This window comes from Gekko japonicus, unplaced genomic scaffold, assembly GCF_001447785.1.
Source record: "Gekko japonicus isolate JY-2015 unplaced genomic scaffold, Gekko_japonicus_V1.1 scaffold139, whole genome shotgun sequence".
NCBI lineage: Eukaryota > Metazoa > Chordata > Lepidosauria > Squamata > Gekkonidae > Gekko > Gekko japonicus.
The window spans coordinates 179,053-206,886 of record NW_015164186.1 but is presented as its reverse complement, the minus strand read 5'-3'; the positions used below and the strand labels follow the sequence as shown (position 1 = coordinate 206,886).

The 27,834-nt window shown below is 47.7% G+C and overlaps 2 protein-coding genes across 2 annotated transcripts in view; one reads left to right on the top strand and one right to left on the bottom strand.

Annotated features, from left to right (window-relative positions):
• Positions 1–5,943, top strand: part of LMAN2L (lectin, mannose-binding 2-like) — a 21,089-nt gene extending 15,146 nt beyond the window's left edge. Inside the window, exons 7-8 of the mRNA XM_015408149.1 lie at positions 1,716–1,835; positions 3,198–5,943. Of these exons, the coding sequence (XP_015263635.1) occupies positions 1,716–1,835; positions 3,198–3,340 (263 nt within the window). The 3' untranslated portion in view covers positions 3,341–5,943. The remainder of the gene's footprint in view (positions 1–1,715; positions 1,836–3,197) is intronic.
• Positions 5,944–10,919: 4,976 nt separating this feature from the next.
• Positions 10,920–27,834, bottom strand: part of FER1L5 (fer-1 like family member 5) — a 97,903-nt gene continuing 80,988 nt past the window's right edge. The window contains exons 36-45 of the mRNA XM_015408148.1: positions 26,881–27,029; positions 22,284–22,423; positions 18,736–18,824; positions 17,874–17,969; positions 15,426–15,567; positions 13,915–14,014; positions 12,044–12,246; positions 11,589–11,698; positions 11,217–11,364; positions 10,920–11,012 (exon numbers count right to left, since the gene is read on the bottom strand). Of these exons, the coding sequence (XP_015263634.1) occupies positions 10,920–11,012; positions 11,217–11,364; positions 11,589–11,698; positions 12,044–12,246; positions 13,915–14,014; positions 15,426–15,567; positions 17,874–17,969; positions 18,736–18,824; positions 22,284–22,423; positions 26,881–27,029 (1,270 nt within the window). The remainder of the gene's footprint in view (positions 11,013–11,216; positions 11,365–11,588; positions 11,699–12,043; positions 12,247–13,914; positions 14,015–15,425; positions 15,568–17,873; positions 17,970–18,735; positions 18,825–22,283; positions 22,424–26,880; positions 27,030–27,834) is intronic.

Genomic DNA, 27,834 nt, shown 5'->3' with positions numbered 1-27,834 from the left:
AGCTTGTGAGTTCCTGAGAGTGCAGCTGGGAGAGCCAGCCGAGGTTGAGAAGGAAGAAGATGACAGTAAATCCAGTGGTGAATTGGACTCGGTGTCCTTCCGACGAGGACTCTCTTTCCGATAAGGGGGCAGCTGCCCCCAAGCGTATGTATGAATTGAGGATTAGAAAGATAAGACAAAATGAAGGCTGAAGGACTCTGAATTGTGCCTTAAAACTTTAGTTTTATTATGGGATGCTCTGGGGGTTCTCTTAAACAGTTAAATCATTGGATAAAAAGATAAAAAAAATTGCATAACCGACTATGTTCAAAGTAATACTAGCAATTTAAGATTAACATTTATATAAGATATTGTTATGATCTCCTATACTTGGGGTTTTAGTTAGTAGTGGTTTTCTTTCCTTTCTCCCTAGATGTAGTTACCCCTTCCTAATTTTTTGTTGTAGTTTGTAGTCTATTAAAAAATGCAATAAAAAATCCCCTCCAGGGGGGCCTAAAAAAAGGGAAGAGGTCTTTCACATCGCTTGCTACCTGCCACTTGTTTTTTTTAGGGGAGAGGCTAAGGGTTGACCTGGGGGCCTTCTGCATGCACAGCAGCCCCTCTCCTAGTCTTCCAAAGCTACGTCCTTGTTTATGAGCTTTGCTTCAGCCTGGCAAAGGACCTCATAGAACGGAAAGCTTAACGGATGGCAGTGGGCCCATCAGTATTGCTGCCAGCTCTTCCTTCCATTCTGTGTGCACAGAATTTTAGTGTGGAAGCAGAATCTGTCTCTGGTACTTATTCCCGCCCCCTCCCCCATTTTCCCCAAAAAGGGTTCTAGTCCTTATGGTGGTATGATTTTAAATAATCTGCAGGCAGTGTCTGCATCATTGGACTCCAGTTCTTTGTGGGGTACCACTTTTAGGCTTTTCATGTTTTTATTTATTAAAATAGCCTGTCACATTTACCTTCTTTACACAAACCACATCACAGCCTGAATGTTTGCTTTGTGCTACCCTTGCTCAGCCTGTTAAGGCCAGAATTTCATGCCTCAAGATCTGAACACACAGAGGAGTGCAAGCCAGAGCTGGTTTAATGTATTGCTGGATTTTTATTCTACCCATTCTCCAAAGAACTTAGACAGCAAACACAGGCCGTTTCCTCCATTTTTTCCTTGCAACAGCACCATGCAGTGGGCTGTGCTGAGTGAAAGAGAGCGATGGTTCGTGGTCATCCACTGAACTGCTTGGCACAGGCTGGGGGCTTGAGTTAATCTCCTTGATCATAGACTGGTTTTGCAGTGCTTGTTACTGCTGCATCCAGAATGTCAAGCTGGGGAAAAGAGAATGAACAACTGCAGGTGGGAAGAGAGGTCGAACTATTGCAGCAGAAATCCTGAGTGGATAGGGACATGCTGCTCTTTCTCAGTGCCGTTTGCATTCTCAGAATGATGAGAAGCCAGTGGAATCAGTTTGCCAGGAGGGGTCCAACATGCATTTGCTTCCCCAGTCACTGTGCTGTTGGGCAAGCTGCAACAGTCTAAACCTGTGATATAGCTGTAGTCTCATTCATCCAGTCTAATTCTACTCATTGGTTGTATGAGACACTCCTACTGACAGGGGTGCTGGAATGAGAAGAGAGCTGGTTGGATGAATTCAGCACCAGATCAAACAGCAGAAGGCTGGTCAGTGGCCACAGGCCCTAAACCCCAAACTCTCTTTGTTGTTCTTCCCCAGATAACCATGACATCATTTCCCTGAAGTTATACCAGCTGACAGTTGAACGGACACCACAAGAGGAACAACGGGACAAAGAGGTCTTTCTTCCTATTGTGGAGAACATGAAACTGCCTGGAAGTAGGTTGGCCTGAAATTGGAAGGTGGGGCTCACGGGGGGTGGGGGGAGCTACAGGAGGAGGATTATTTCCAGTGTAGATGGTGGTGGCTTGCAGGGTGCTTGTGTCCTTTGGAGTGGAAGGTCATCATCTGCTGCAGTAAAGGGGCTCTGCTTGTGGGGGTGAGTTAGGGAGGTCAATTCCTGCTCAGTCATCACAAGTGTCCCCTGGACAGCTAGCAGCTGAGGATCCAGGGAACGTTTGCACTCATGGGCTCCTGCAGCAGTTTGGGATTCCCTTCCCTGTGCTGTGATGAGGAACATGTTGATGAAGCAGCCATGTGGCTCCTTTCCATTCAGTCATGACTCCCTGCCAAGCTGGCAACTATAAAGGGAAAAGACCAGTTGGCTCTGTCCAAGCAATCAGCCTCCTCCTCCCCTTCAGCTCTGTAGGTGCAGGACTGCATGCCAAAGCTGCCCTCTTTTGGAATGGGCTGCTGGGAGGTGCAGCTTCTGTTGTTCAACATCTGGATTGGTTGCACTAAAAATATTACACACATTTTCAAGCAGTAGTGGTCATCGCACAACTCTAGCACAGACCCATCCCTTTTCATATTTCACATGAAAGCAGTGAGATGAGAATACATCAGGTCAAGGATTGCTCTGCCCCAGCATCCTGTTTCTAATAGCAGCCAGCCAGATACTTCAGGGGGCTTGCAAGCAATGCTCCCTCTAAGCTGGGGAGTCTTGTGAGCAAAAATTCTACTTTGTGGGCTACTGGCATTAAAGTTGTGAGTGAGCGATTTGGCTACTGCATAAATTAGTTTGCTTTGGAGCCATCCTTTCTGATTAAGACAAAAATGTATGAGCTGGAGGCTAAAAAACTGTGAGCCAGCTCATGCTAACTCAGCTTAGAGGGAATACTGCTTGCAAGCAGGGCATAATAGAATGCTTTTTCCTTGTCCCAATGATCTGGTACTCTGAGGTCTCCTGTCTCTGAACATGAAAGCTCTATTTTAGCTAACTAGTAATAATTGATCACCTAGTCATCTCACCCGGGAAGTTCTTCTAGACATGGAGGATGCAAACACGGTGGTGGTTTGTGAATCATGTTCCCCCTAAGCTGTGGAGCCTTGTGAGCAAAAATCCTACTTTGTGAGCTGCTGGCATTAAAGTTGTGAGCGAGCAATTTGGCTGCTGCATGAATTAGTCTGCTCTGGAGCCCCATCCTTCCTGAGCGAAGACAAAAATGTGTGAGCCAGAGGCTAAAAATCTGTGAGCTAGCTCACACTAACTCAGCTTAGAGGGAACACTTAGAGGGAACACTGTTTGTGATACCTTTTGTGTTTGAGCATCTGAGTGTGACCTCTGTCTGTCTTCTGCAGTGGAGGCTCCGCTGGAACCAATGAGTGGCCTTGCTCTGTTCTTGATTGTCTTTTTCTCGCTGGTTGCCTTGGTCTTTGCCATTGTCATTGGAGTTATTGTCTACAACAAATGGCAGGAACAGAGCCGGAAACACTTCTACTGATCACGAAGCATCTTGGCCTATTCTTTGGGGGTTTTGCCTTCGAGACTACCGCTAGTGGCATTGGCAGGGGTGGTAGCAGATGCAGGTGGAGGCTAGTCTATAAGGAGTATCCTTTCCTAGCCCTGCCACAAGGACTGCAGTCCATTTGGATCTTGAAAACTTGTAATGGGACTGACTTCTGGCTTGGGGACCTGCTTGTTGGGCCCCCAGTTGGGGAAGCAATTGTACCTGCCCTTTCCACTTTGCCTTTTTCCAAACTGAGCTTACCAGCCCCGGCATTTCTACAAGACTTGATGGGTATGAACATATCCTTGATCATGTGATGTGAAATGAACTTCCATGTCACTGTGGGTCGATCAGGAGACCACCAGCCAATGAGGCCCACAGTTGGCAACAGCTGCTGTCCCCCTATGAAGATGGCCTTGCGGTTGGAATCCAGGAGCTTTGTTTCGGCAGGGGGCAAGATGGCGATGCTTGGTGTGCTGCGGGGGCGGGGCGGGGACCAGGCCATGTAGTCAATGCCTTGCTGGGGGCTCCTTTTCAGTAGCATCTTGGGCAAGTCCCTGCCTTGACTAGGAAACCTCAAAACCTAGAGCTGTAAGAAATAGTGACCACTGTTCTCTGATCCACCACCCAAATATTCCTTGTGCTGCTTGTGGAACAGGGGAAAGATGGATGCTAGCCTGGTGAATGTAACTCCTTCCCCTCCCCATCCTGAAGAAATAGAAGTGTCTCATCTCCGTTCCCCTTCCATGCCTTTTGTTTTTAGACTTACTTGAGACTTCTGATTATATAAGGTTGGGCTTAGCCGCTGGCCCTTGCTAAGTGAATGAAGGTGCCTTTCTTTTCCCAAAGGTAAAGAGGCGAGCCTTGATTAATCTGCCAGGAGATCATGGTGACTTCGATACCTAAATGGGGGGTATCCACAGGAACCCAAAGAAGGACCTCTGTTGTCCACAGTGGTCTGAGCCTTGCTATAGGTCAGGGTCGGTGCCTTGCTCTAAGGCAGACGGTTGTGGGCGATGTTTCAGGGTTTACGAATGCTCCCCAGTTTTGCCCACCATTATGAAGCAGCCCTGGAACATTCTAGAGAGTGCGTCTTCAGTTCAGGCACACTGTTGCACCCCACGTGTGTCCCGGCATCGGTCCAAGAATCCACTGCAGTTGCACTGTTGCTCCACGGCAGGGGCTTACTCACGCTGAAGTGAAAAGGTTTTTACAAAGGCAGAAAGCTGCTTAAAAAACCAACAAAACTACTGTTCTTAGGACAAACACAATGTGTTTTCATTACTGCGATGCTGCCTCATTTCTTTCTCTGAAGGAACTTGACTGTACCTGCCCTCCGCTGGTGCTACAACACCCCAGTTCCCAGTGACTAAAGAGATCCCCCTCCTCCTTCACCCACCCAACACACACACACACACACACACACACACACACACACACACACACACTCTCACTCACTCTGATGAGGTTTCCCTTTTCGTATTGGTCAGGATATTTCTTATCTTTGGGTCTCGGCAAGAATTGACCTTGTTTGAAGGAAATGTCCATTGTCACTGGGTTTTGTTACCATGGGAGTCGTGTGCTGCCTTTCACATGTCTCCTCCTCTGTTTGCCGGAGGAGTAGTTGTCTGACCTCCAGCTCATGGAGCTGGGTTTCAATCCATAGGGGAGAAGGGCAGTGCTGCTTTCTACCAGTGTTGTGAAATGGTTCTGAGGAGAATAACCTGTAGTTGCACTGTACGTACAGTAGGGCAGCCTTGCCCTGCCCTCTGATCACTGGACTACGACATGCTATCTTAGCACCCCTCCCGCCCCTTTCCCAATGTCAAGGGTGTTTTTTAAAAGGTCATGTTAATGTGATGTTGATGTGTTTGAAGCAGGGCTTGTACACAAAGCTTGTGATTTTTTTAAGGTTCTTAAAAGGAGGCTTCCTCAACCTCATAATTAAAAAAAACACACTTGAGTTCTTCTGTTTTCTTCCTTTGGTGCCACCATTCCTAGTGTTGGCGTCATTCTCTTTCCTAGAGTGATCCCAGCCAATCAGCAATCACAATACTGAGCACGGTAGTACCACAGTGCTATGTAGCCTTTGGGGTTTGGCTGTGTAGTGATGCCATTGGACGAAGCTGGTTCAGCACAAAGGCAGTGTTTCCTTGGCTGGTCACGGGGCTAATCCCAGCTGTCTGCCTCTGCAGGGCAAAAGCACTTGGGAGTCTAGGCATTTCTGTCCCCTTTAGGCTTGATCCCAGAAAAATTGTCAAAAACGGGCAGAGAGATTTCCACTGCTGCAAATGTTTGCTTCTTTTCTTGTGGTTCATCTCTGAAGTGAAGCAAACTACCCTCCTTTTCCACTTGTCTGGATTGTAACTGGCCACATCCTTTTTGGAATGCAAGTTGGATCAGAACACTCAATCTTGAGACTTGGAGGAGTGACAGAAGCCACAGGACTGATTCGGATGAACCAGAAATCCTAGAAACGTCATTGCTTGTCAGGGCGCTGTCCCTGGGTGAGAACCAGCCTGTGCTTTGCCCAAGTGGCCTGTCTGTTTGCGTGGTACCCTTTACAGTTGCTGTGAGTTGCATCAAATTTCAGAGGCCTTTCTGCTGATAGCCATAATGGAGGGTCTCTCTCCTGCGACTGCCTTAGAATGGGATATTTTAAAACTCAGTCAGATAGGTAGTAGGCTGAAGGGTGGATGGAAGCTCAGAGGCTCCAAGACTGCCACTGATGGTCAGGCCCACAAGCAGGAAATGTGGGGAAAGGCCCGTTGGGTGGCAACATACCTCAAAATACCAGCTGCTGGGACAGGCAGCAGGAGGGCACCATTGCATGCTTTCTGGGGGTGCATGTACCCGACTGCTGTGGGGAAGAAGGTAGTGGCCCTGATGGACATCTGTACTTTGTCACCAGCAGGAGCCGTGCCCTTCCTCTGTGAGCACCCCCCCCCTTTCTGGGCACTCTTAAATGTGGCTGCTGTCTTTGAAGTCACAAGCTGCTTTTCCAAAATGTTAGACTTTCATATAGAGATCATGCATGTGATTCCCTTTGTGTCCAAGACCGCTTGCTCAGTGGATTGTGAAAAAAAGAGAAAGATTTGTGTGTCCCCCTGCCCAGCATTTCATAATGGAAGCTGGAGGTAGTTGGTGCTCTGTAGTAAAACAACAGCCTGACAGGGATACGTGCAGCCTCACTGCGGCTTGGAAAACAGACTGCTCCATGCCTTCTTGTAGCTTGAAACAAGACAGATGACCATACCCTGGAGCCTCCGATGTGCTCTTGCTTTGGTGCTGGCCAGGTAGCCCATTCCCCTTCCTGCTGCTGGCGAGCATTCTTCCTCCTGGTCTCACTGTCGCAAGTACCTCAGGTTCTCTAGGGACCTATTTCCAGCAGAAGACAGAACAAGAAAACTGTATCCTTCCATAGTAGGGTTGCCAAGTTGACTTACCTCTCCGGCGGGGGACTTTGTGGAAGCTCCCGGCATGTGTGTGCGCGCGCCACATGTACGTCACAGGGAAGTGACGTCATGACGCCAGGCACGCTGGGGGCGGGGCCACAGCCATTTGAGGGGAAAACTCGATGTTTTCCCCTCAAATGGCTGTGCCCCGCCCCCAGCGTGTCCGGCGTCATGACGTCACTTTCCTGTGACGTGCACGCGGGGGTGGGGTTTCCCCTGGGGCCCGATTCTGCGGGGGCGGAAATCGGGCCTCCAAAGCGGGGGGGGGGGGAATCTGCCCCCGGGGGGATTTGGCAGCCCTATTCCATAGTTGTGACTGTGGGGCTGTTGCAGACTTTGGGAGCACGGTGGCGGGATTACACAAGCTAGGTTAGTTTTGAAGAAATGTGCAGGGTCAGGTTGCCAATTTCCAGGTGGGGCCTGGAGGTCTCCTGGAGTTCCATCTGACCTCCAGACTACAGAGATTACATTCCCTGGAGAAAATGGCAGCTTTGCAGGGTGGACTTCATGGCATTATATCCCTGCTGAGCTCCTTCCCCTCCCAAAATCCTGCCCTCCCCAGGCTCCACCCCCAAACCAGCAGGATTTTGCCAGTCTGGAGTTGGCAACCCAGCACAGGCTTTGCATGTAGAACACTCCAAAGCCACTCCTTAGTATTTCCAGGGAGCAATACCAGAAAAGACTTCTGCCGGAGGGTTTGATAAACAGCTGCCACACAAGAGTGAGGGTATTGCGCTAGATGGCCCAGTGGTTGAGCTTAATGGAAGGCAGCCTCATCCATTCATATAGGTTCCAAGTGAAGGCATGGATCTGTCCTTCTGTCTTAAACGCTGAATTACTCATACTGCCCCTAGCAATGCTGATCATTTCCTCGCGTTCTGTTCCTGGCCTGGACCATCTGTTCTGTTGTTGAGAGACAGATTGGTTCTGAAGTCTCAGGGGATGCCTCCTTGCAGGAGTGGCTCCAGTAGCTAAAAACCACAGGAGTGTCCTACCTGGAATGCAGGGGTCCCAGATGTGGTCATAGCCAATTACCGTTTTCCATCATAAGCGGCAGTGAGGCTTGTTGCTTCAGTAGGATGGTTCTGTCTCTTCCTGGCAGTGTTGGCCCTTTTTCTACTTGATGACAAAGCAATACTGCAGCCTGGAAGCACTGTCATTTTCAAAGAATCTCTTCTGTTTTTGCCTGATCGCTTAAAGCCTTGTCTGTGCTTTTGCCTCTTTTCTCCCCACCCCCCTTCTGTACATGTAATTTTGTGTCTTGAAATAAACATGCACAAATGCCAAAGCGTCTTCCTTGCCTTCTGGGTGGTTGATTTTTATCTAGTCTGTGCAAAGGGGTCTGATTTTATTAGTAGCCCTTGATGCCTGCTCTGCTGCCTAGGGAAGGAGGGCTACTCCCTGTGGCACGATGGTACAAGGATGTGCGAGTGGCAGCACTTCACCCATCTGCACCATCATCCCAAGGGATTCCTATTCTCCCTTGAGTAGGGGCTGTGGCTCAGGGTTAGAGCATGCAGAAGGTCCCAGGTTTAATCCTCGGCATCTCCAGTTAAAAGGATCTGGCAGTAGGTGATGTGGAAGACCTCTGTCTGAGACCCTGGAGAGCTGCTGCCAGTCTGAGTAGACAATACTGACTTTGATGGACCAAGGGTCTGATTCAGTATAAGGCAGCTTCATGTGCCCCCCTTCCCCAACACATCCACGCTTGCTGCTGCCAGCCAGCCACACACTAAACAGGGCTTTTCCGCATGGTTTTTTCCATTGGCCCTGGCCTGTTACTGTTTCAGTTTATCTCCTGATCTCCACATGCATTTGTGTGCTTTTCATTTTCCCTTTGGTTTTTTGTTTGTTTCCCCCCCTGTTTATTTTCCAGTTGAGACCACTTTTTTACCCCAATATTTTTCTGGAAGCTGATTTTGATTCCGCTTTTTCCGAGTGTGTAATTTTTTTTTCCTTTGTCCCACCCCCTTCCAGCCCACTTTTCAATGATTGGACCGCTACTGTTAAACCACTCCGTCTATTGTGTTGCAATGACAGTTTAAGCAGGTTTGCTGAATTCCAGCTTTGATTTTTTTTTTAAAGTTAAAGTCTGTGGTTCCTTCCCTTGGGGAGATGTAAGGAAAAAGACATCTCTCCATAAGGAAAGAGACTACATATTTTTTTAAAAATGAAAGCTGGAAAATTCAGAGAACTTGCTTAAATTATTACTGTGGCACTATAGTATTATATTGCTATTTTAGGGCCTTTTTTAAAAAATAAGGGAGGTGATGTGATGCCACCAATAATGACATCACCCTCCCTTGAAAATCCTCATTGTTTAACCCACATGCAGAAGAAAACAACTGATTGCACAACTGTAAAAATGCATAGGGGGGCATATATGTGGAAGAACTCTGACTAAACCGACGTCAGTGCTTGTGGATTGACTCCCAAGAAAATCAAGAGTCACTCGAGCATGTGTAAAAGGTCGGACTCTTGGGGCAGATGCAGGGGTGGCTTCCAAGGTGGAGCTGGACCACTGCACTTGCTATACAAGTACACAGCTGATTGGCAGCTGCCTTGGGCTGACTAAAGAGAGATCCTGCTCCATCTGCCTGCTGTGAGGTTTGGGGCATCCCAACTTTGTACGTTCCAAACTTTTCTATACCTCATCTTCCCTTATGAGGCAGCTTATAACAATAAAACATCTGAAAATAGTGAAATTGATGGGGTACTTCTTAATGAGCTACCCCTTTGCCCTGACATTTGATACATACGTAGCCAGAGCCACCCCTATTACTAGAAGAGTTTGGAAATGAGACAATAAATTATTTGCAGGCCTCCCAGAAAGCTGAAATTTGGCAGACACAAATCTTAAACCTCGAGGTCACTAGAAACAGACTGGAAGTAGGAACTCTTTAAAAAAATCTGATTCTCAACTCTGACACAGAGCAAGCAAAATTGCACACGGCTTGAAATATGGGGCTAGGGGAGTTTGGGGAGAGGGTATTTCCCACAATAACCAAGAATGTGTATCCGTGCTTGTACAAGGCAAGCTTTGCTGCCACCTCCATGGCTCCCTTTATGGTAGCGGGGAGGGGACAGATGCTGTTGGAGAGTAAGCTGGGCAGCTGAAGAATCAGCTGCCTGACGGCCCCTTGTGTTCAAAAGGCAAGAAGAGCATGAATGGTTGCTTTTTAGTTCTAAAAACAGAGTACTCTAGATGCAGCTATTGCCCAGATGAAAAAAAATATTACTTTTCAGTTTGCTTATAATTAAAACAGCAGTTACAAATCACAAAGCACGCTTCCTTTGTTCGTACAAGATGCCAACATATGTCCCAGCAGATGCTGTGTCAGAAGCAGGGAGAGGCAGACAGAGGAATGTCTCCTCGAGGGGGCCTCCTGCTGTGCTGATAAGATCTTGGATTAATTAAAAAACCCCTAAACATTTAAAAAGAAAACCCTGTATAATGTATTTTAAACAACATAAGGTTTTTATTTAATGTAGTGGTTGGACTATGCCTATGGAGACCCAAGTTCAAATGGCCTAAGGTTCCTGGTTGCCCCGAGGCCTCTTTTCATTCCCTTTCAGCCTAGCCTACCTCACAGGCTTGCTATGAAGAAAAAATGGTTGGGTGAGAGGCCCTATACAGTCACCCTGAGCTCCTTGGAGGATGGGGAGCCTAAAAATAACAAATCAACAATTCAATTGAGATTGCAGTCCCATAAGTTCCATTGTACTTACTTCTGAGTAAATATACACAGGGCTATTACAAGCCCACTTATGCTTCGCGTTTTATTTTAATTGAAGAGGATTTGAACAGTTTGTTTAGGAACTTTGCAGTGGGGCTCCTCCCCCTTCTTCATGTGAAGTGGGTCTTGGCTATCGTTGATGCCGACAATTGTGGTTGAAATCGGAGAGCCTGTGTGATGGTGAGAAGACTTGGGGGGGCTGTTGCCTGGCTCGTTGGGAGGTTCTGCTCCTGAAGTCTCTTTGGAAGCAAGACAAGGGTGGGTGGGGGTGGGGTGGGGGGCTCCAAAGGAAGATTCCACTTCTGGACATCAGGAGCAGTTCACAGGTATGTGGTGACACTTGGAGATCTGAGTTGCTGCAGCAACAGTAGCTACCAAGTCTCATTTTGGTCGATGCTTGTTTTCTTTCTTAGAGGGAGCAGTTATTTTGACGGTACTTCTCATTGGATTTATTAACTTCATGGCCAAGTAGCCCTGAGAAAAGAAGGAGGAGGTGGTCAGGCAGAACATGGAGGTGGGGTGGGGGAGGCAGGAAGTAAGCAAGCCAGCAGAACTGCAGTCCCTGTCTTTCTCTCTCTGGCATGACTCACAGCAGTAGGGAAGAGTTTGAGCCCCTCCACTTCAAATACCTAGCTCCTTGGTGAGCCAAATTTCCCATCCCCTCAGCAAAGGACTCACTGGGGCTGAATAGATGAAGGCGGCGAACAACAGGGCCAGCAGCAGGAAGCAGAAGAACATGATGATCTTCCACTTGCTCTTCTGCCAGACGACATACTTGACGCTCTGCATTGGGGCTGTGAACCACAGGAAGGATGTCTCTGGCCTCCTGGCCAGAGGGAGGACAATGGAGATGAAGATATTGTCAGATTTTGGCTATGACAGCTGCTCCCAGCTCTCGCCCCTCCAACCCCTTCCCGTCACTGGCAGCCAACATGAGTGAACGTGGCTGGGGGGGGGAAAGCACCAGGATGCTTTGATACTCAGAACCCGGTGTTTCTGCTCCCCCCCTGCCCATTCTGAACGGAGGCCACTTTCACACTGTGGTCTTACTCTGGTGGCTTCAGGACCGGGTTCATATTTGGCTCCTCCCTTCCCTTCCCAGCCGGGCGTTCTTCGGCTTCCTTTTCTGTCAGCAGCTCCAATGACATTTCAACCTTCCCCTAGAAAGCCAAAGAGGCAAAGCCACAATGAAGGGAGACAGGCGGCCAAGGTAAGTTCAGCACTAAGTAGGTTGGGGTGGGTGTGTGGCTGTCTCATTTCCTCTCCCTGCCCCTCCCAGTTGCAATCATGTCATCACATTGTAGGTTTAGATGGATGGCTACATGAGGTGTACTCGGGAGTAGGGGGAAATGGCACAAGGACGGTAGAGTCTGGGTGGTTTGCAGGTGAGCCCCCCAAGTTCCTCATTCTGCCATTACTGTCTGCCTTCTGTTCCCAAATGAAAATGTACATCAGGCCAACCAGGCTGGGTTGTAGCTTGAACACAATGTCTTCTCTTTCCTTACCGAGACCCTCCGCTTGTCATCCTCAAACACAATGCACGGCCACCAGCCCCTCAAATTCTTCTGCGCAAACAAGGAGATCCGCTTGGGCTTCTTGCGATGAAACGGAGAGGAGTCACGGCTGCCCTCCAGCAGCATTTTCACAGTGCAGTCACGGGGCCGTTTGGCCGGTCGCGGAATGCTGGTCAGGTTGAGCTCCAGAACTCCTGCAGACAGAAGGGGAAGCTTGGTGGTGGTGGTTGGACTTTGGTCTCCCAACTAGGGTTGCCAGATCCAGACTGGGAAATTTCTGGCGATGTGAGAATAGAACCTGGGGAGGACAGGGACCTCAGTGGGGTACAATACCATAGGGTCCACCAGCCAAAGCATCCATTTTCTGTGTAGTCTGCAGCTGTGACTCCATGGGATCCCCAGGTCCCACCTCAAGGCTGGCATCCCTGCTCCCTACTGTAAGCAATGGGCTTTCAAATTTCCTCTCTTCAGTGCTATATTCATACATTGGGGCACAGTGAACATCAGTTCTGAGGTTTTCCTTACTGTAAGCAATGGGCTTTCAAATTTCCTGTCTTCAGTGCTATATTCATACAGCAATGCTTGCGCTGCCCCAGAACTCTAGCATGGTACTGAGAACTTAATGTTCTGGGCCACATGTTCAGTTTATGTGAGGTATTGACTGGGCCTTCGTGTGTCTTGTAAAAGAAGCCCACAAATGGCACATGTTCATTTTACATGGATTGCCAATGAGGAAAAACTCAACTATCCTCAAATAAGTGTTTGATGTGCCCCCAAATATTTTGAGACTACTGTCTTCATCAAGGGTATAACCTGGATAAAAAGAAGGCAATTGCAAAATCGGAGTGAATATACAGTCTGTTCTTTTAGTCTACTATTTATGGTAAAAGAAACATTGCAAATTCTTTAAAAGAAATGTTGTCTCTCTTGATAGACTAATCAGAACAGACACTAGGGCACAGTGAACATCAGTTTTGAGGTTTCCCTTTTTTACTTTCCTATATTAGTCCCCCACCTTTCCTGGTGGATGCCCTGGTTGAATTGAGAACAAGCTCTAGAGTATGACCCCCAAATCCTTTGCAACATATAAGGCTTTCTTGGCAAACAAATCAATTTAGAAACAGTTCTCTGAACATCCAAAGCAGGACTCGCTCCTAAGGATGGCAAGGGGGGGGGTCACCAAGGCCACAAGGCTGGTAAAGGGCCCACCACTCTCCTGGCAGTGCCATTGTACTCTAGAAAGTCAAAGACAGTATGCCCCAGTCCTTGTTGGCATGCCCCCCTCCTTTCAAATCAATTTAGAAACAGTTCCCTGAACATCCAAAGCAGGACTCGCTCCTAAGGATGGCAAAGGGGGGGGGGTCACCAAGGCCACAAGGCTGGTAAAGGGCCCACCACTCTCCTGGCAGTGCCATTGTACTCTAGAAAGTCAAAGACGGTATGTCCCAGTCCTTGTTGGCATGCCCCCCACCTTTACCAGGTTCAGGGGGCTCATTGCAACTGCTGTGCATAACAGTCCTCAGAATCTTGGTGGCAGTTTGAAAGTCACTTGCTAAAACTCATGGAGTGGACACTAAGAGGCCAGTTCTTCATGTGCCTTCTATCTCGGACACATGGGTGTGTCTGTGTTATAGTTAAATGGCCATAGGAATTATCCAAAGGGAAACCATAATATTCCTTTGGAAATATTCATGGAAATATTTTGAAATTGGTCCAACCCAAAGTATAGAGATGGACTTCATTGAAACTTGTAAACTGGAAATCATTATGTTGTGTTAGGACAAAGAAAAGCTTTGTGGGGAGGAGTCAGGAAGAGGCACTTGCCACCTGGCACCTTCTTGAGACAAAAATGTTCTCCTTACCGAGAAAATCATCAGCTGAGAACTTGTCGTTATCCCAAATCTGGATGATCAGCTTGGGGGGCACTTTCTGCATGGTTTCGTCCAGACTCCAGAAATGTTGCTGCAAAATTGGCAGGAGAAAACACAGCTGAACCAGTAGACCTCCAATGTGCCTCTCAGGTGCAATTGATCCAACTTTTCCCTCCAGGAAATTTTGCTAGTGCTTAGAGGAGATGACCCCTCCCAGCTGAGGGGAAGGGGCAGGTACACAGACACAGATCAAGAATCAGCAGGCCTGAGCTTGGGAAGAGAAAAGCCAACCTAGGCAGGTGTGAGTTGGTGGAAGCCCACCTCTCTCTGGGGATCTGATGAGGGATGGTGGGTCAGCTACACTTCAAGAGTGTGCCCTTGCCTCTGTTGTGTCCTACTTGTCCATTTATAAAGACAACAAATTTTACAAAAATGCCATAAATCTCCAGTACTCTCTCCTCAAAAGGAGATTCTTGTACAAGCTATCCATGGAATAAAGGCAGACAAAGGTAATTCCTGCTTTGCAGCATGCAAGACCAGCAGAGGATTCATGCCCCCCATTGATCAAAGCTGAAAATGAGCCAGTAAGGGCAAGAACTCCTGCATTCTTTAAAACTGCCAAGAAATCTTTTGGCCTGTGCTCCTAGGATATTCAGGAGTAGGGTTGCCAGCTCTGGGTTGGGAAATACCTGGAGATTTTGGGAGGGGAGGCTGACAAGAGCAGGATTTGGGGAGTGGAGGGGAGGGACTTCAATGGGGTATAATGCCATTAAGTCCACCTTTCAAAGCGACCATTTTCTCCAGGTAAGCTGATCTCTGTAGCCTGGAGATCAGTTGTAATCCCAGGAGATCACCAGACACCATCTGGAGGTTGGCAACCCTATTCAGAAGGGATTTTTAAAGTGAAAGAGGGACTGCGAAAGCCCAGCACTGCATGGAAGAAAGCCCTGTCCCTTAATTCTGTGGAGCCAGACTGCAGTTTATTGCTGGGAGACACTCTAGACATGCCCAGAAGAACCTTGATTATATATTACTTGGATGTTTAAAAAAAGATGGGAGGGGTAATGCTAAATGGGTCTGGTGGGAGAAGTGGGCTACAAATCCAACTGGGTGTACGAAATACTTTTTTCAGTTTACTTGACTGCGTAAGGCCTGGGGACTAGATAAATATATGCACTGAGATGGAGTCCGAGTTGTGTTTTAAGGAGTCATTTGCACATGAATAGAGTGTGGAATTGCAGTTGCTCTAGAATGGGCGGTCCACTGAAAGCAATGCAACATGCACAAATGATGTTCATACTCTGATGCACCTTTAGTTGTGCATGGAGTTATGACTGCAGTTGTTGATTCAGAAGGGGATGTACATGAGGCTCTTAGCTGGATTTGGGGAACATGGTGGGGGTTCTCTTAGCTTTGAGAAAGTCAACACACAACCTGCCTTAGAGGAAGGCCAGAAGCTTTAAAAAAAATCATATAAAATACTTATGGCCATTTTTACCCACCTTTTTGGTGAGGACGCAGACCTGCTCCATGGGGAGATACTCCATGGTAAACACAAACCTCCAGTTGAAGTTGCCTTCTCCTGCCAGAGACCTATAGTGGACATCCGTCTTTTGCTTGTCCTCTTCCAGGCCATCCAGCCATCTAAAATCAACATAGAAGGAGTGTTGGAGTCACTAACTGGATCTCTTCTGCCCCATCCCAGATTGTGGGATGCAGCTGGCACATCAGATATGAAACTTGACTTGTGCAATCCTGCTACCAACTTTGGGAATGAGGTCCCTGCCCTTTCACAGCCCTTGTTCAATGTGGTGGTAGGAGCTGCAAGAACAATGGAATAATAAGTGCCTCCCGATGTCATCACCATCATGGTGTATGATGTAGCGCATGTCTCCATCTATCAGGGACTGTTTCTAGAAAGTTGGAAGATGTGCAGTTATATCCAGGGCTCAAAATGGGGTGGGATGCCATCCAAATGTTTTTTTCAAGTGACCCGAAAAGCATTCAACTCCTTTTTCAGTAGATTAAAACATCTCAGGAGGAACGGGGTCATATCATCATTCACCAGGGAAAAGTTTCATGCTCATGCCGGGCCTGTCTGAGCAAGGACAGTGGGAATGGGAAATAAGTTTTGCTGAGTTTAGGGCTACACCCATTGGAGGAAGATGGACGAGGGAAGGCTAGACGGAAATAGTCATTGAGTTTCTCCATTTAGGCTTGCCCAGGCCACTGTTGTTTGCGGAGGGCTGGGACTGGGACAGACAGATACTAGTGATGAGGCATGCATGCTTATGGAGACACAATTTGTTGGCACTTCACATGTTGCAGGAAGTTGTCTCTCCAAGTGCCTGCCCTGCCTGCACAGTGCCTCCCTCACTCTCCCAGTTCCAAAAACAGCTCTGGCTTGGGGAAAGCAAGAAGATAGAAAGAGTCTAATTTGCAGAGCTTGCTGAAATTGGCACTGTGGGTGAGAAAGGGACATCCTTGTACTAACAACACTTCTTATTCTCCCTCTAGGGAGGCACTGCATAGAATTACACAACAAAAATATTTGGAACCTCCTTTGAAGGTATGCCATACTTAATATTAGGCCATAAATATTTTTGACTTTGTTTATAGTAACTCTATTCGTGGTAATGATTATATACCTAAAGATGGTGAATAGACTGCAGGCTACACGAAGTCTGGCCTAATATGAAATTTTTTTTTTACCCCACTTCCCATTTTTCCAAACTCTGAGCACTGATTATACACTAATATAATTTCCTTGAAGCATTACCACTGTAGAGTCTTTGAGTCTCAGAACCCCCTCTCCCCCCACCTGGATGAAGGTCAGACCAAATAATATTCTGGAAGATTCACAAACAGATCTCTAGCCCATTTTTATAGCTAAACAAAAGCTGCAAGGAAATGGTTCTGACTGGGGCTGTGCTTGGGACTGGGAGTTAAGCTATTACTCATAAGGGCTTTCCTGACTCCAAAAGACTTCCAGGAGCTACTGTTTGGCCTGTTGGGGAACATTCAAACAGCACACCATCAGCTTATGTGTTTCCTCCAGTGGAGCACATAGCAACTTGGTGGGAGGAGTAGCTTATGGTTGGGAAACCAGCATGGAGTATGTGTGTGTGGAGCGAGACCCCTAAGTCCTCCGTCCTGCAGTTCAAATCCTGGCCCTGCAGCTAATACTTTAAAAACGTGTCGGAGACTCACAGTGCAATCTGATAGGGCTGCCAATCTCCAGGCTATAAGTTCAATGGCCTTCATTTTATAGACTTTTGCTGAGGAGGGGATTGGTGGCAACAAGATGAATGCAGTGATGGGCTCAGCTGGCCTACTGTCACAGGAGGGGAAGGGCAGGCAGTGGGGCTGAGGATGAAGGGTAGAAAAAGCAGGAGGTGGAGGGGCTGAGAAGGCAGGAAAACACAGAGTCCAGCAAAAGCAAGGATGGAAGGAAGAATGGATCAGATGAAGAAGAGAAATCCAGTGAGAAGAATCTGCCCATTCTCTCCCTGCATTCTTCTCCACCTTTCAGAGGAGAGGAACATGATCCAGAATTGGAAGATGGGGAAGACTGTTCGTGTACCAATTCATAACAGCTTCCTAGATCTTTAGCTGCAGGTCTCTTCTTTTTGTATCATTGCTTTTGCTAATTGTAAACTGCCTTTAGTTCTTTGGAGAAAGCCAACACACACATTTGTGAATGATTTTTTTAAAAATTCCAAGTGGGGCATCAAATAACAACCTAAAAGGAACTCTAAATGGGAATGGTAGTAGATCTCCAGGAAGAAGTAAGGGCAGTCATTTGACAGTTGGCCACTCAGTGCAATCCTAAATAGTATTTCAACTTTTTCAGTCCACTGAAGGCAAGGGCATAACTCTAACTTAGGACTGCGCTGTCAGTCCTGCAGAACAAGTAGCTGTGATTCACCCATTGCCCCTTGGCTTGGTACCCTTTAACATAAATGTCGCTCATCCTGTCTCCAAAAATATTAGTGTCCTCCAGATCCACATCCATTGTGTTCCAGATGATGCATCGGAGTTCATATCTAGAGAGAAGAGAAGGTAAGTTTGTTTGCCGGTGGATGTTTGGAGAGATACTTTCCCTGCTGCACCCAAGCACCAGGTCTGATCCAAACGAACTTTTCTAGTGCACAGAGAGACTTTCTGTAAGTCCCCCACGAGCATTCAAGGCTAGTTTACATAACTGCTATAACATGTAGGATGGAGAAGGAAGCGCACAGGATCCCTGACTGGTTGTTTTAAAGATTTGTGTAAACTGCCTTGGATGCCTTTTTTGCAAAGCAGAAAAGCAGGATATACATTATTCAAATTAATAACCCACAGCACAGGTAGAATGTCATGTATGAGCTAATGTGGACATCATATTCTACTAATGCCATACAAGTCTATCTACCCCATTTTGGGGTATAGGAGTCTCCTGCACGGGACCCATGTAGGTACAGCTCAGCTTACACTTAATGGTTTATGCAGATGGGAAGAGCATGTTGGATCCTACATTCCAGGTGTCAATGGAAGCCAGCATTCCCCTTGATCATATTGTAAAAGGAGAAGGAATGAAATTAATGCAAATGGGAAAGAAACATAGATAAGATAATTGCAACATCCTTGTCTCTGAAACAGGACACCCTGTTAGTATGTTTGGTGGGGAAGAGAGGGCTATTGGTGGCCAGATGGAGACATTTGGAAATTGCATATCAGCTATAGCCTCTCAGTTAATCTTATTGAAAATCAGCTGGACAAGAGTAATTTTAATCTGAATTTTAAGAGTTCAGGGTATGCATATTCACTTACAACTTGGGCCTCCTTGGGGTGATATCAAAAGCAGGTCCTGGTTCACCTAAGCTTTCTGGGAAGGCATCAACCCACATCTGGATTTTACCCTGGATATTAGAAGGATGAAAAATGTCCAAAAAAAATTCCTCAGCACTGCAGTCTTGCCAGTCGGGAAGCTGGCCTTCCCGGCCGTTTCTTGTGTTACTAAAAACTTTGTTACCTTGAAAAGTAGATCTCCTGCTGTCCCATGTCCACTAGCCCACCCTATTTCTTTTTAGGGCAAGAATCACCTCCCCCCTTCTGCATTCTAAAGGTGCCAGCAAGGACGTGGAGAGAAAATGGGAATGGGAAATGGCCTTTGTAAGGTCTGAATTGTCCCAAGCCTTTGGACTGGTTTCAAGGAACTCTGCGAGGAATAGGGATCCCAAGTCCCCCCGGGGGGCAGGGAAACCCCCGCCCCAGAGGCCCGTTCCCCGGCGCTGCTGGATCGGGCCCCGGGGGGAACTCCACCCCGACGTGCGCGTCACCTGGAAGTGACGCGGGCATGCTGGGGGCGGGGTGTTTTCCCTTGTATGGCCGTGGCCCCGCCCCCAGCATGCCTGGCGTCCTCCCGTCACTTCCGGGTGACGTGCGTGCGGTGCGTGCGCGCACACAAGTCACCAGCCGGGAGCCCCCCTGCTCCCAGCGAAGATACACTTGGCAACCCTAGTGAGGAACACATGTCTAGGCTTATTTGATCACACTGACATTACAGCCCTTTGAGCCATCTCTCCCTGCTTCCTCATACGCGATTCAGAGATGTGCATAAAGATGTCTTATATTCTTGTCGGGGTTGTTAATACTGGGATTCTTTTGAAATACTGGGACTGTAATTGTTAATACATTTTGTGATTTATGTTTTCATTATGTTTTACTTTGCAAGCTGTCCTGAGAAGGATCTCTGGAGAGGTGGCATGGAAATGTTCTAAATAAATAAGAGGTAAAAATAAAATGGATCAGTATTGCTGAGCTAATTTGGGATTTTGGTTGGCCATTGCAGGAAACAGAATGCTGGAATAGATCCAACAGGGCTCTTTTTCTGTTCTTATGAAAATTTGGTTTCCAGGCTGTGAACAACCTGTGCTAATCTCATGGCACCATTGCTTTTCTGGGACTTAAAGCCAATGTGCCTCAACTCAATGGCCACCAGTTGATCCTCTAGGCAGATGGGATACAATCAGGGAGTGATATCCATTGTATTCCAGCATAAGCATCCAAATAATTTTGAGTTATCAAGCATTCCTCATTGGTAAGGCCAGTCATGGCAGCAGTACATCCTTGAAAAAACAGCACACCAGCTACCATGAATCTTTCTCATTATATAATGCCCACTTCTATTTCAGATAGGGTATGTGAGGACTCTGCCCCTCTTCCAGCTGAGACCCCCTTGGATAGTAGGGCCCCCCTCTTATTTTGGACTTAGTTGTTTTAATATGCATCCCTTTTATAGCCTATGTGCCAAGGGGATCTGAAACTTGGGAAGTCTTATAAAGGTACCTGGGTACCGCTGTAACATTGGAAAATTCCAGAAAAGAAGATTAAGGGTGTGCTGGAATTAGAAACTGATCTCCCCCAGCTCAGAGTAATATTGTTCTCAATAACAAAAGACTTTTCAACACTGGAGACATCACCCAGTATCCTGACATACCTCAGAGGTGTCTGCCCAATCCAAGAAAGTTGCTGTTTTGTTAACCAATGATTGGTTCCTCTTTTTTCATTTTTACTCAATCAAGAAGGGCACTTAAGTCATTAATTTGCCTTCCATCCTGTTTCAGGAACTATCTTGCCTCACCCAAACTTTTGTGTCCATGCATATCCAGTTCACTTCAACCTAATTCAAGTATGTTAATTATGTTGCCTCAACCGGGCACTTTGCACCCCTGCAGATTTGGCTCACAATAGCTTAATCAAGGTATTTTACCCACTTTTCCACATCAAAGTTTGACAGCAGGTAACTTTAAACCAGCTAGTGAGATTCAAGCTTTTTATCCTGACCCAATCCAAAGCCAGGACAGCCAACCCCCATGCACCCTGAGGATCTTTGGTCCACAAAAGAAGGACCCCAGGCACTAGCAAATGGATCCTGCCGCAGGGGGAGGGCGGGCGGGCGAGCTGCAGTGCCGCCTCCTGTGCCCCAGCCGGGCGTCCCGCTGCTGCTCCTGCTGGCTGTGACGCTGAGTCCCTTCAGCCGGGAGGTGGAGGGAGGTGCGCCCAGAGCCACAGCTCCACCTCCATGCGACATGGCCCCAACAGCGGCACCTTGCTGGTCGCCGCCATGCAGCCTCCTCCGACAGCACCCGAGTGCACTGCTCTCAGGAGCCTCTGCCCAGTCCGCCCATCCCTGAGGATGGAGGGGGGAGGGCAGGTGAGCTGTGACATCGCCTCCTGCGCCCAGGCCGGGGGTCCCGCTGCTGCTCCTGCTGGCGGCGGCGGCGAGTCCCTTCCCTTCCCCCACCCTTCTTGCCCTGGCCGGGCTGCGGGCGAGGAGAGGCTGCCGGCGGCTGCCCCTGCCTCTCCTCCCATGCCTCAACGGCCGGCTCACGCTCTAGGCGAAGGCCTAGTTTGCCTAGCGGGTGAGCCGGCCCTGGCAGCGGCTGCTCCTGGACCTCTCCAGACCTCTAGCTTCAGATTACACGTTATATGTCCCTACCCTAAAACTTCCCAATTGTCCTCTCTTCTACCTTTTTTGTGTTGTCTTGTTGGGGTGTGTGTGTGTGTGTGTATGATTACTTGGATCTCAAGTGCTTAATGTAGGTTCTTTATATTTTTTATTTTGTATACAATAATGCTGTTTATTTGTATTTTCAATTATTCTCTCTCACTCTCTTCCTTCATAATTTTACTTTTGGGCATCCACACTGAGATCTACCCTGGTATACACAGACTGCGAGGTCCTGCATTATTCCTTTCTGGAGTCATTTTATTTATTGATTGATTTTATTGATTTTTATCCCCCCCATTCCAGCCTAGGCTGGCTCAGGGCAGCTTACAACCAGGTAAAAAGTTTTAAAGCTAATTTCCCCTTCTCTGGGTCCAGTTTGGGTAAGAGGTATCAGAAGATGCAATAGACTTTGCTGGAGCACTCTGTGACCCCAATAACACTCTCCAGAATCTTCAACAAGAGGCAGAGGTTTTTCAGTACATAAGTGAACATGGAAAGTGTTATATAAAAGGAAACAAATGTGGAAACTTCTGCAACATTGGACAGGTTTTTAAGCATAAGGCCCAGACCTATAAGGTTCTTTGCATCAAACATCCATGATGTTACCAGATGTCACACAACATATTATATTACAAACATCAACTGTTGTGTCTTGATCACTACATCTCACTGCATCCTGATACAATGCTACCATCTTTTGAGACAGTCTTGCTTTCCTGAAACTCTGTGAACAGACTCATTTTTGCAAGGATAACACAAACACCCTGTATTCTCAACCAAAAGATACGGACACTCTAAAGTCATGCTTACACTAAAAATTAAAACCAGTTCCAAGCTATTCAACTCCCATCAGTTATGAAGTTACCTGTTCAATACCAGGCAGGGCACTGTTGTAGAGGGCGCGCGTCTCTAGGTGTTCCGGCACCAGCCCACATGAGCGCAGGAGGTGAAGGGCCATGCGCTCTTTTGGTGGCCCCACGTAGTTGTGTGAAGGTTTTTTGGTTTCTGAAAATTCAGCAGAATTATGTGATTATCTGGAAACCTGCCTCAGAGATCCCAGGGCCAAATACCAGGAAACTTAGTACTCTTAAAGTACATCATGCTGGATTCTCTGATTGGAACTCTAGGCTTATTATTTGTTCCTAAAAGTGGTTTGTGTATTAGGATGGGGATGATATAGATCAAGGTCATTACACTGGAGAAAAGATTTTTTGGAAGTTTTTGTCCTGGTCACTGAAAATGACCTTCCTGGACTGTTTTAATTTCTGGTGGGAAAAAAGGCACAATACAGGTATCTGTCTTTTTCCCCCCTAAAGGAGCTTAAAGCTGCCTTGGAGGGACAGTTATGGAATTTTCAACAGCACAGGTAACAGCACAGGATTAAAACGTTAACCTCTTCACATTGTGCTATCACCCTGATCCAGATTGGCTTCTGTACTGCATTTGAGAGCTAATCACGGAACTCCAATGTCACGTTTAGTTTCACCCTGTCCAATATCATGTGTGTTTTTGGTTTTTTAAAAATTGCAGTTCTACAACAAAGCAATAAGAAAACCTGAGTGTTGTGACTGGTATAAATTATGCAAACTGAGCACCTTTACACGCCACTTTGTTGTGCCCATTTCCCCCCTCCCCACCTCCCTCTGCTACTGAGCTCTTTTAAAGCTTAGGTTGATTTCTGTGGGGCTTGCGTAGGAAAATTTCCCAGTGGATTTATCCCATGGATGAGACTCCTCTATTTCTTATTCTTCTACCCCAGATTTGCCACACATCTCATCTGGCTGCTGGACCTAGTAAGGTGTCTTGGGAAAGGCAGCCATGCAGAGATCATTATGGTTCTGGTTTTTGTTGTTGTTGTTCAGTCGCACAGTCGAGTCCGACTCTTTGCGACCCCATGGACCAGATCATGCCAGGCCTTCCTGTCTTCCACCGTCCTCTGAAGTTGGCTCAATTTCATGATTGTTGCATCTATGACACTGTCTAACCATCTCATCCTTTGCCGTCCCCGTCTTCTTTGACCTTCAATCTTTCCCAGCATCAGGGTCTTCTCCAGTGAGTGCTCCCTTCTTATTTGGTCGCCAAAGTATTTGAGCTTCAGTTTCATTATCTGGCCTTCCAGGGAACAGTCAGGGTTGATTTCTTTTAGGATTGACTGATTTGATCTTCTTGCAGTCCAAGGGACTCTCAAGAGTCTTCTCCAGCACCATAGTTCAAAAGAATCTATTCTTCGGCGCTCGGCCTTCCTTATAGTCCAACTCTCGCAGCCATACATGACTACTGAAAGACTATTGAAAGAGGTAGTCAATCTTTAAAGGTACAATTGTGGTCTTAGGGTACTGTCTCAGTGATGATCTGGTTCTTATAGATCCACATGGGTCAATGCAGGGGTAATTCATGAGGACAACCAGATGGATTTCACCTAGAGAACTGGTGTTGAGTAGTGATGGGCATGAACTGGGAAAATGTGGTATGGTTCATGGTATGCCAGCTTCATGAACCATGAAACATCACAAATAAACCAGTTTCATTTGTGAGGGTACTCCTTTTCCTATGCTAAACCAATCAGTTGTTCCATATCCGGTTCTAACTGTCGCTTCTTGACCCTTATACAGGTTTCTCAAGAGACATGTGAGGTGGTCTGGTACTCCCATCTCTTTAAGGACCTGCCACACAGTCAAAGGCTTTAGCATAGTCAATGAAGCAGAAGTAGATGTTTTTCTGGTACTCTCTTGCTTTCTCCATAATCCAGCGAATGTTGGCAATTTCTGGTTCTGGTTTTAGTTTTACACAAATACCACTTTGACACAGGTGGGCAAACCAGCTTCCCTCTTCCCAAGCCCCTAGGAAGCCTGCCAGCAGTTCCTGTTGTCATAGCTGCCCATTGCTGCCCCACTCACCTCTCCATTCTGGGCTGCCAGTTGGGAGGGGGCAGGTGGTACTTTTCAAAGAGCTGGTTTTGGCAAGGGGGGGCTGTCAGAAAGAAGTCTGGTTTTATGGGGGCAATGCATTATCTTGATGATTTCCTTTTTGTGGGGCCTGCGGGGTCGGGGCAATGCGGTTCACTGCTCAATAGTTTCATAGAGCTAACCACGGAATTGGGGGTGCCACTTGCGAATGAAAAAACAGAGGGGCCGGTCTCACGATTGATTTTTCTTGAGATTGAGCTCGATATGGTAGCTCAGCTGTCCTGCCTGCCGGAGAACAAGGTGCGAGATTTGTTAAGCCGGGCTTCCAGTTTTCTGTCCAAGTGAAAGGTATCGCTGTTGGAGCTTCAACAGTTAGTGGGTCACCTTAATTTTGCTTGTAAAGTGTTGGCCCCGGGCCGGGCATTTCTGCGTTGGCTTTGCGATGCCATGACTGGCCTCCACCTCCCACACCATAGGACTCATATCACTTCCTGCATGTGAGCCGACATGCTGGTCTGGCATGAGTTTTTAAGTGACTTTAACAGGGTGTCCTTTTCAAGGATGGATCTGTGGCTTCAGGCTGAACTGCAAGTGCATTCTGATGCAGCAGATTCCCTGGGCTTTTGGGTATTTTTCCAAGGACATTAGTGTGCAGAAAATTGGCATCCTGATTGGGTTGAGGCTGGTCTCAGCCAGGACCTCAGCTTCCTGGAGTTTTTCCCATACTGGTCACCATCTGGCTTTGGGGTGATAACTTAGCAGTTGTCCACATTATTAACTCTTTGTCGTCCAGGTCCCCATGGGTTATGGCACTGTCTGAGACTTAATATTTTGTTCTTGGCCAGGCATGTTCCGGGGGTGGATAATGGGGTCGTTGACACTCTCTCTTGCAAACAGATGGAGAGATTTTGTCAGCTGGCCCCTGGAACTGATCTTCGTCCGGCAAGGATCCCCCCGGAGCTGTGGCAGCTTGGAAGGTAGAGGCCTTGCCATTGCCTCCAGTACCAGAAAATCTTATGAGTGGGCAATATGCCAATTTGACGAGTTTAGGGCAGAGGCAGGATATCACGTGCTTTGGCCCCTGCCAGTGGAACAGTTGCTCCACTACTGTGTTGATTTGAAAGGTAAGGGGCTTGCAGTGTGTTCCATCAAGGGTCGTCTTTCGGCCCCGGCCTTCACCAGCAAGGCGTTGGGGTACCGAGAGGACATCAATGACCTTCGGCTTAGGAAAATGCTTGAGGGATGGTCCAGGGAGGATGGCCAGTGAGTGGACACTAGGCAGCCAATTTCCCCAGCTATACTCAAGGGCCTGAGAGGGGTGTGGGCCCTGGTCTGTACCTTGGAATTTGAGGCATGTCTCTTTCATGCGGTGGCTCTGGTGGCCTGCTTTGGGGCCCTCAGGGTCAGCGAGCTGGTCGCACAGTCCAAAGGGGATTCCTCCAGCCATGTCTTGCTTATGGCAGACCTTACCATGGATTCCGGATGGGCTTTCATCAAGGTGTGGCGGTCTAAGACCGACCAGCACCAAAGGGGTGCTATGGTCAGTTTGGGCCCCTGTGCGGATCCTGAGCTATGCCCAGTTTCAGCCCTGGTCAGCTATGTGGCTGTTCGGGGGAGGAGTGATGGCTGGTTGTTTCGCCATGAGGATGGCAGTCCGCTTACAAGGCACCAATTTTGGGCAGTGACCACACGGGCCCTATCGAGGTTGGGCTTGTCAGGGGTGAAGTTTGGCACACATTCCTTTCGGATCGGGGTGGCATCCACTGCTGCAGCCATGGGTTACTCTTCCCTGGACATTCAGCGGCTGGGTAGGTGACACTCCGCTGCCTATAAGTCTTATGAGCGTCCCTTTCCTTCCTCTTAGGGGGTACACGGTCATTCCCCTCTAGGTCCGCCCCTGTTTCCTCTTCATGTGTTTTTTTCTGTGGGTTAACTGTTGTTTCCTTCTTAGGTCATATTGGGGCCATTGAGAGGAAGCGGGTTCTCCTCTGTGGCCACAGCTTTGTCTTCTGGGGAGCACATTGGGCACGGAGAACTGCGTTTGGATCTCAGCTGGGCCTCAGTCAGTGGGCCACCATTGAATGGCGGGGGCACCATGGCCTTCACTGGGTGGGCCTCCTGTCTATATTGTTTCAGGGGCCCATGCACCTTCCCCCCGATGTGCTGGTGGTGCACCTGGGAGGTAATGACCTGGGGTTGGGAATCCCCTCCTGGGAATCATCGCAGACCATACTATACTAACCCTTGGCCAACGCACCCAAATGACCTGCGAAGAGCTCTTCGCAAGAACTGGTTAATCGGGAGCGAAGCCGGCTGTTAGTACGCCAGCTCCACCCCCGTGAGTCATGTAGTTGTCCCAGCATACATGTCGCCCCTTCCTCCTTCAATGGAGGCAAAGGTGGACCCCGGCAGTACAGCTGCGCCATCTGCCGGAAGGGCCGGATAGTGCTTTTCTCTGCCCGCTAGGTGGGTGTCAGAATGCAACTTAGGACCATGTTCAGGGGATCTCAAATCCTTTGCCTCCCTCCCTCTGGAGCAATATATTGAGTGACTCACCAAAGTCAGAGAGCTGGAAAGTCCTGTCCATGAAAGTGGCTTTGTTGCCATCTTCGCTGATCTCTGGCATTGGTATGTTCTTGATTCGAACAAAATGCTCCAAGAGCTCGCTGGGAGTCAGCTGATCTCGCCACTGGCTAGGACCAGAACTATGGTGGAGGGTGGGGGTGGAAAAAGGATTAAGGAACAGGAGACATGGCAGTACGGTCCAGCTTACCCAAAATGAAGTGGTATAGCTTTTCCTGGACTGTACCACTTCAAGTTTGGTGTGTGTGTGTTGCAAACTTGAATATTCCCTCATTGGATAACATTCCTTGTGTACAGAATGAAAATTAGAGGCTAGATTAGATCAACACACTAGTTTTCTATATGCAAGGAGAGTGATCAAGAAGCACAAAAATGTACAACACTCTACATGCGTCCTCAAATGGCAAAGTTTTACCACATGACTTCAGTACTGGTCCTATGGGAGGGATGCTGATGTCCCACCATGTAGAAATATTTTTGGCAGCCCCAAATTCTTCAATCTGAACCAAATATGCCAAATTATATGCATAATTATGCACTCATTTTGCATAAATGCATTCTGTTCCTTCTAGCTCTGCCCCACACACGTGGAAGCCTTGTCCAGCCCCTTCTGTTTTACAAGATTTCACCATGCAGTGGCCACATTTTTTCAGATTTCTCATCACAGTCAAAAGCTTTGCACTGGCTTTTTTTAAAAAATTTTTTCTTAGGTCTATTGGACCCCAAAAAATTTGGGATTTACGAAAAATCCCAGGTCCAAATCCTGTACTGGTATTAAGATCTGGGATTTTTTGGAAATCCTGACTTCTTGGGTGGTTCGATAGACCCGATCTGAAAAATACTGGTTAAAAATATTTTTTTTGCACACCCCTAATAAACACCTGAGGGGCTGTGATGGCTCAGAGGTTAAGACGCTGAGCTGTAGAC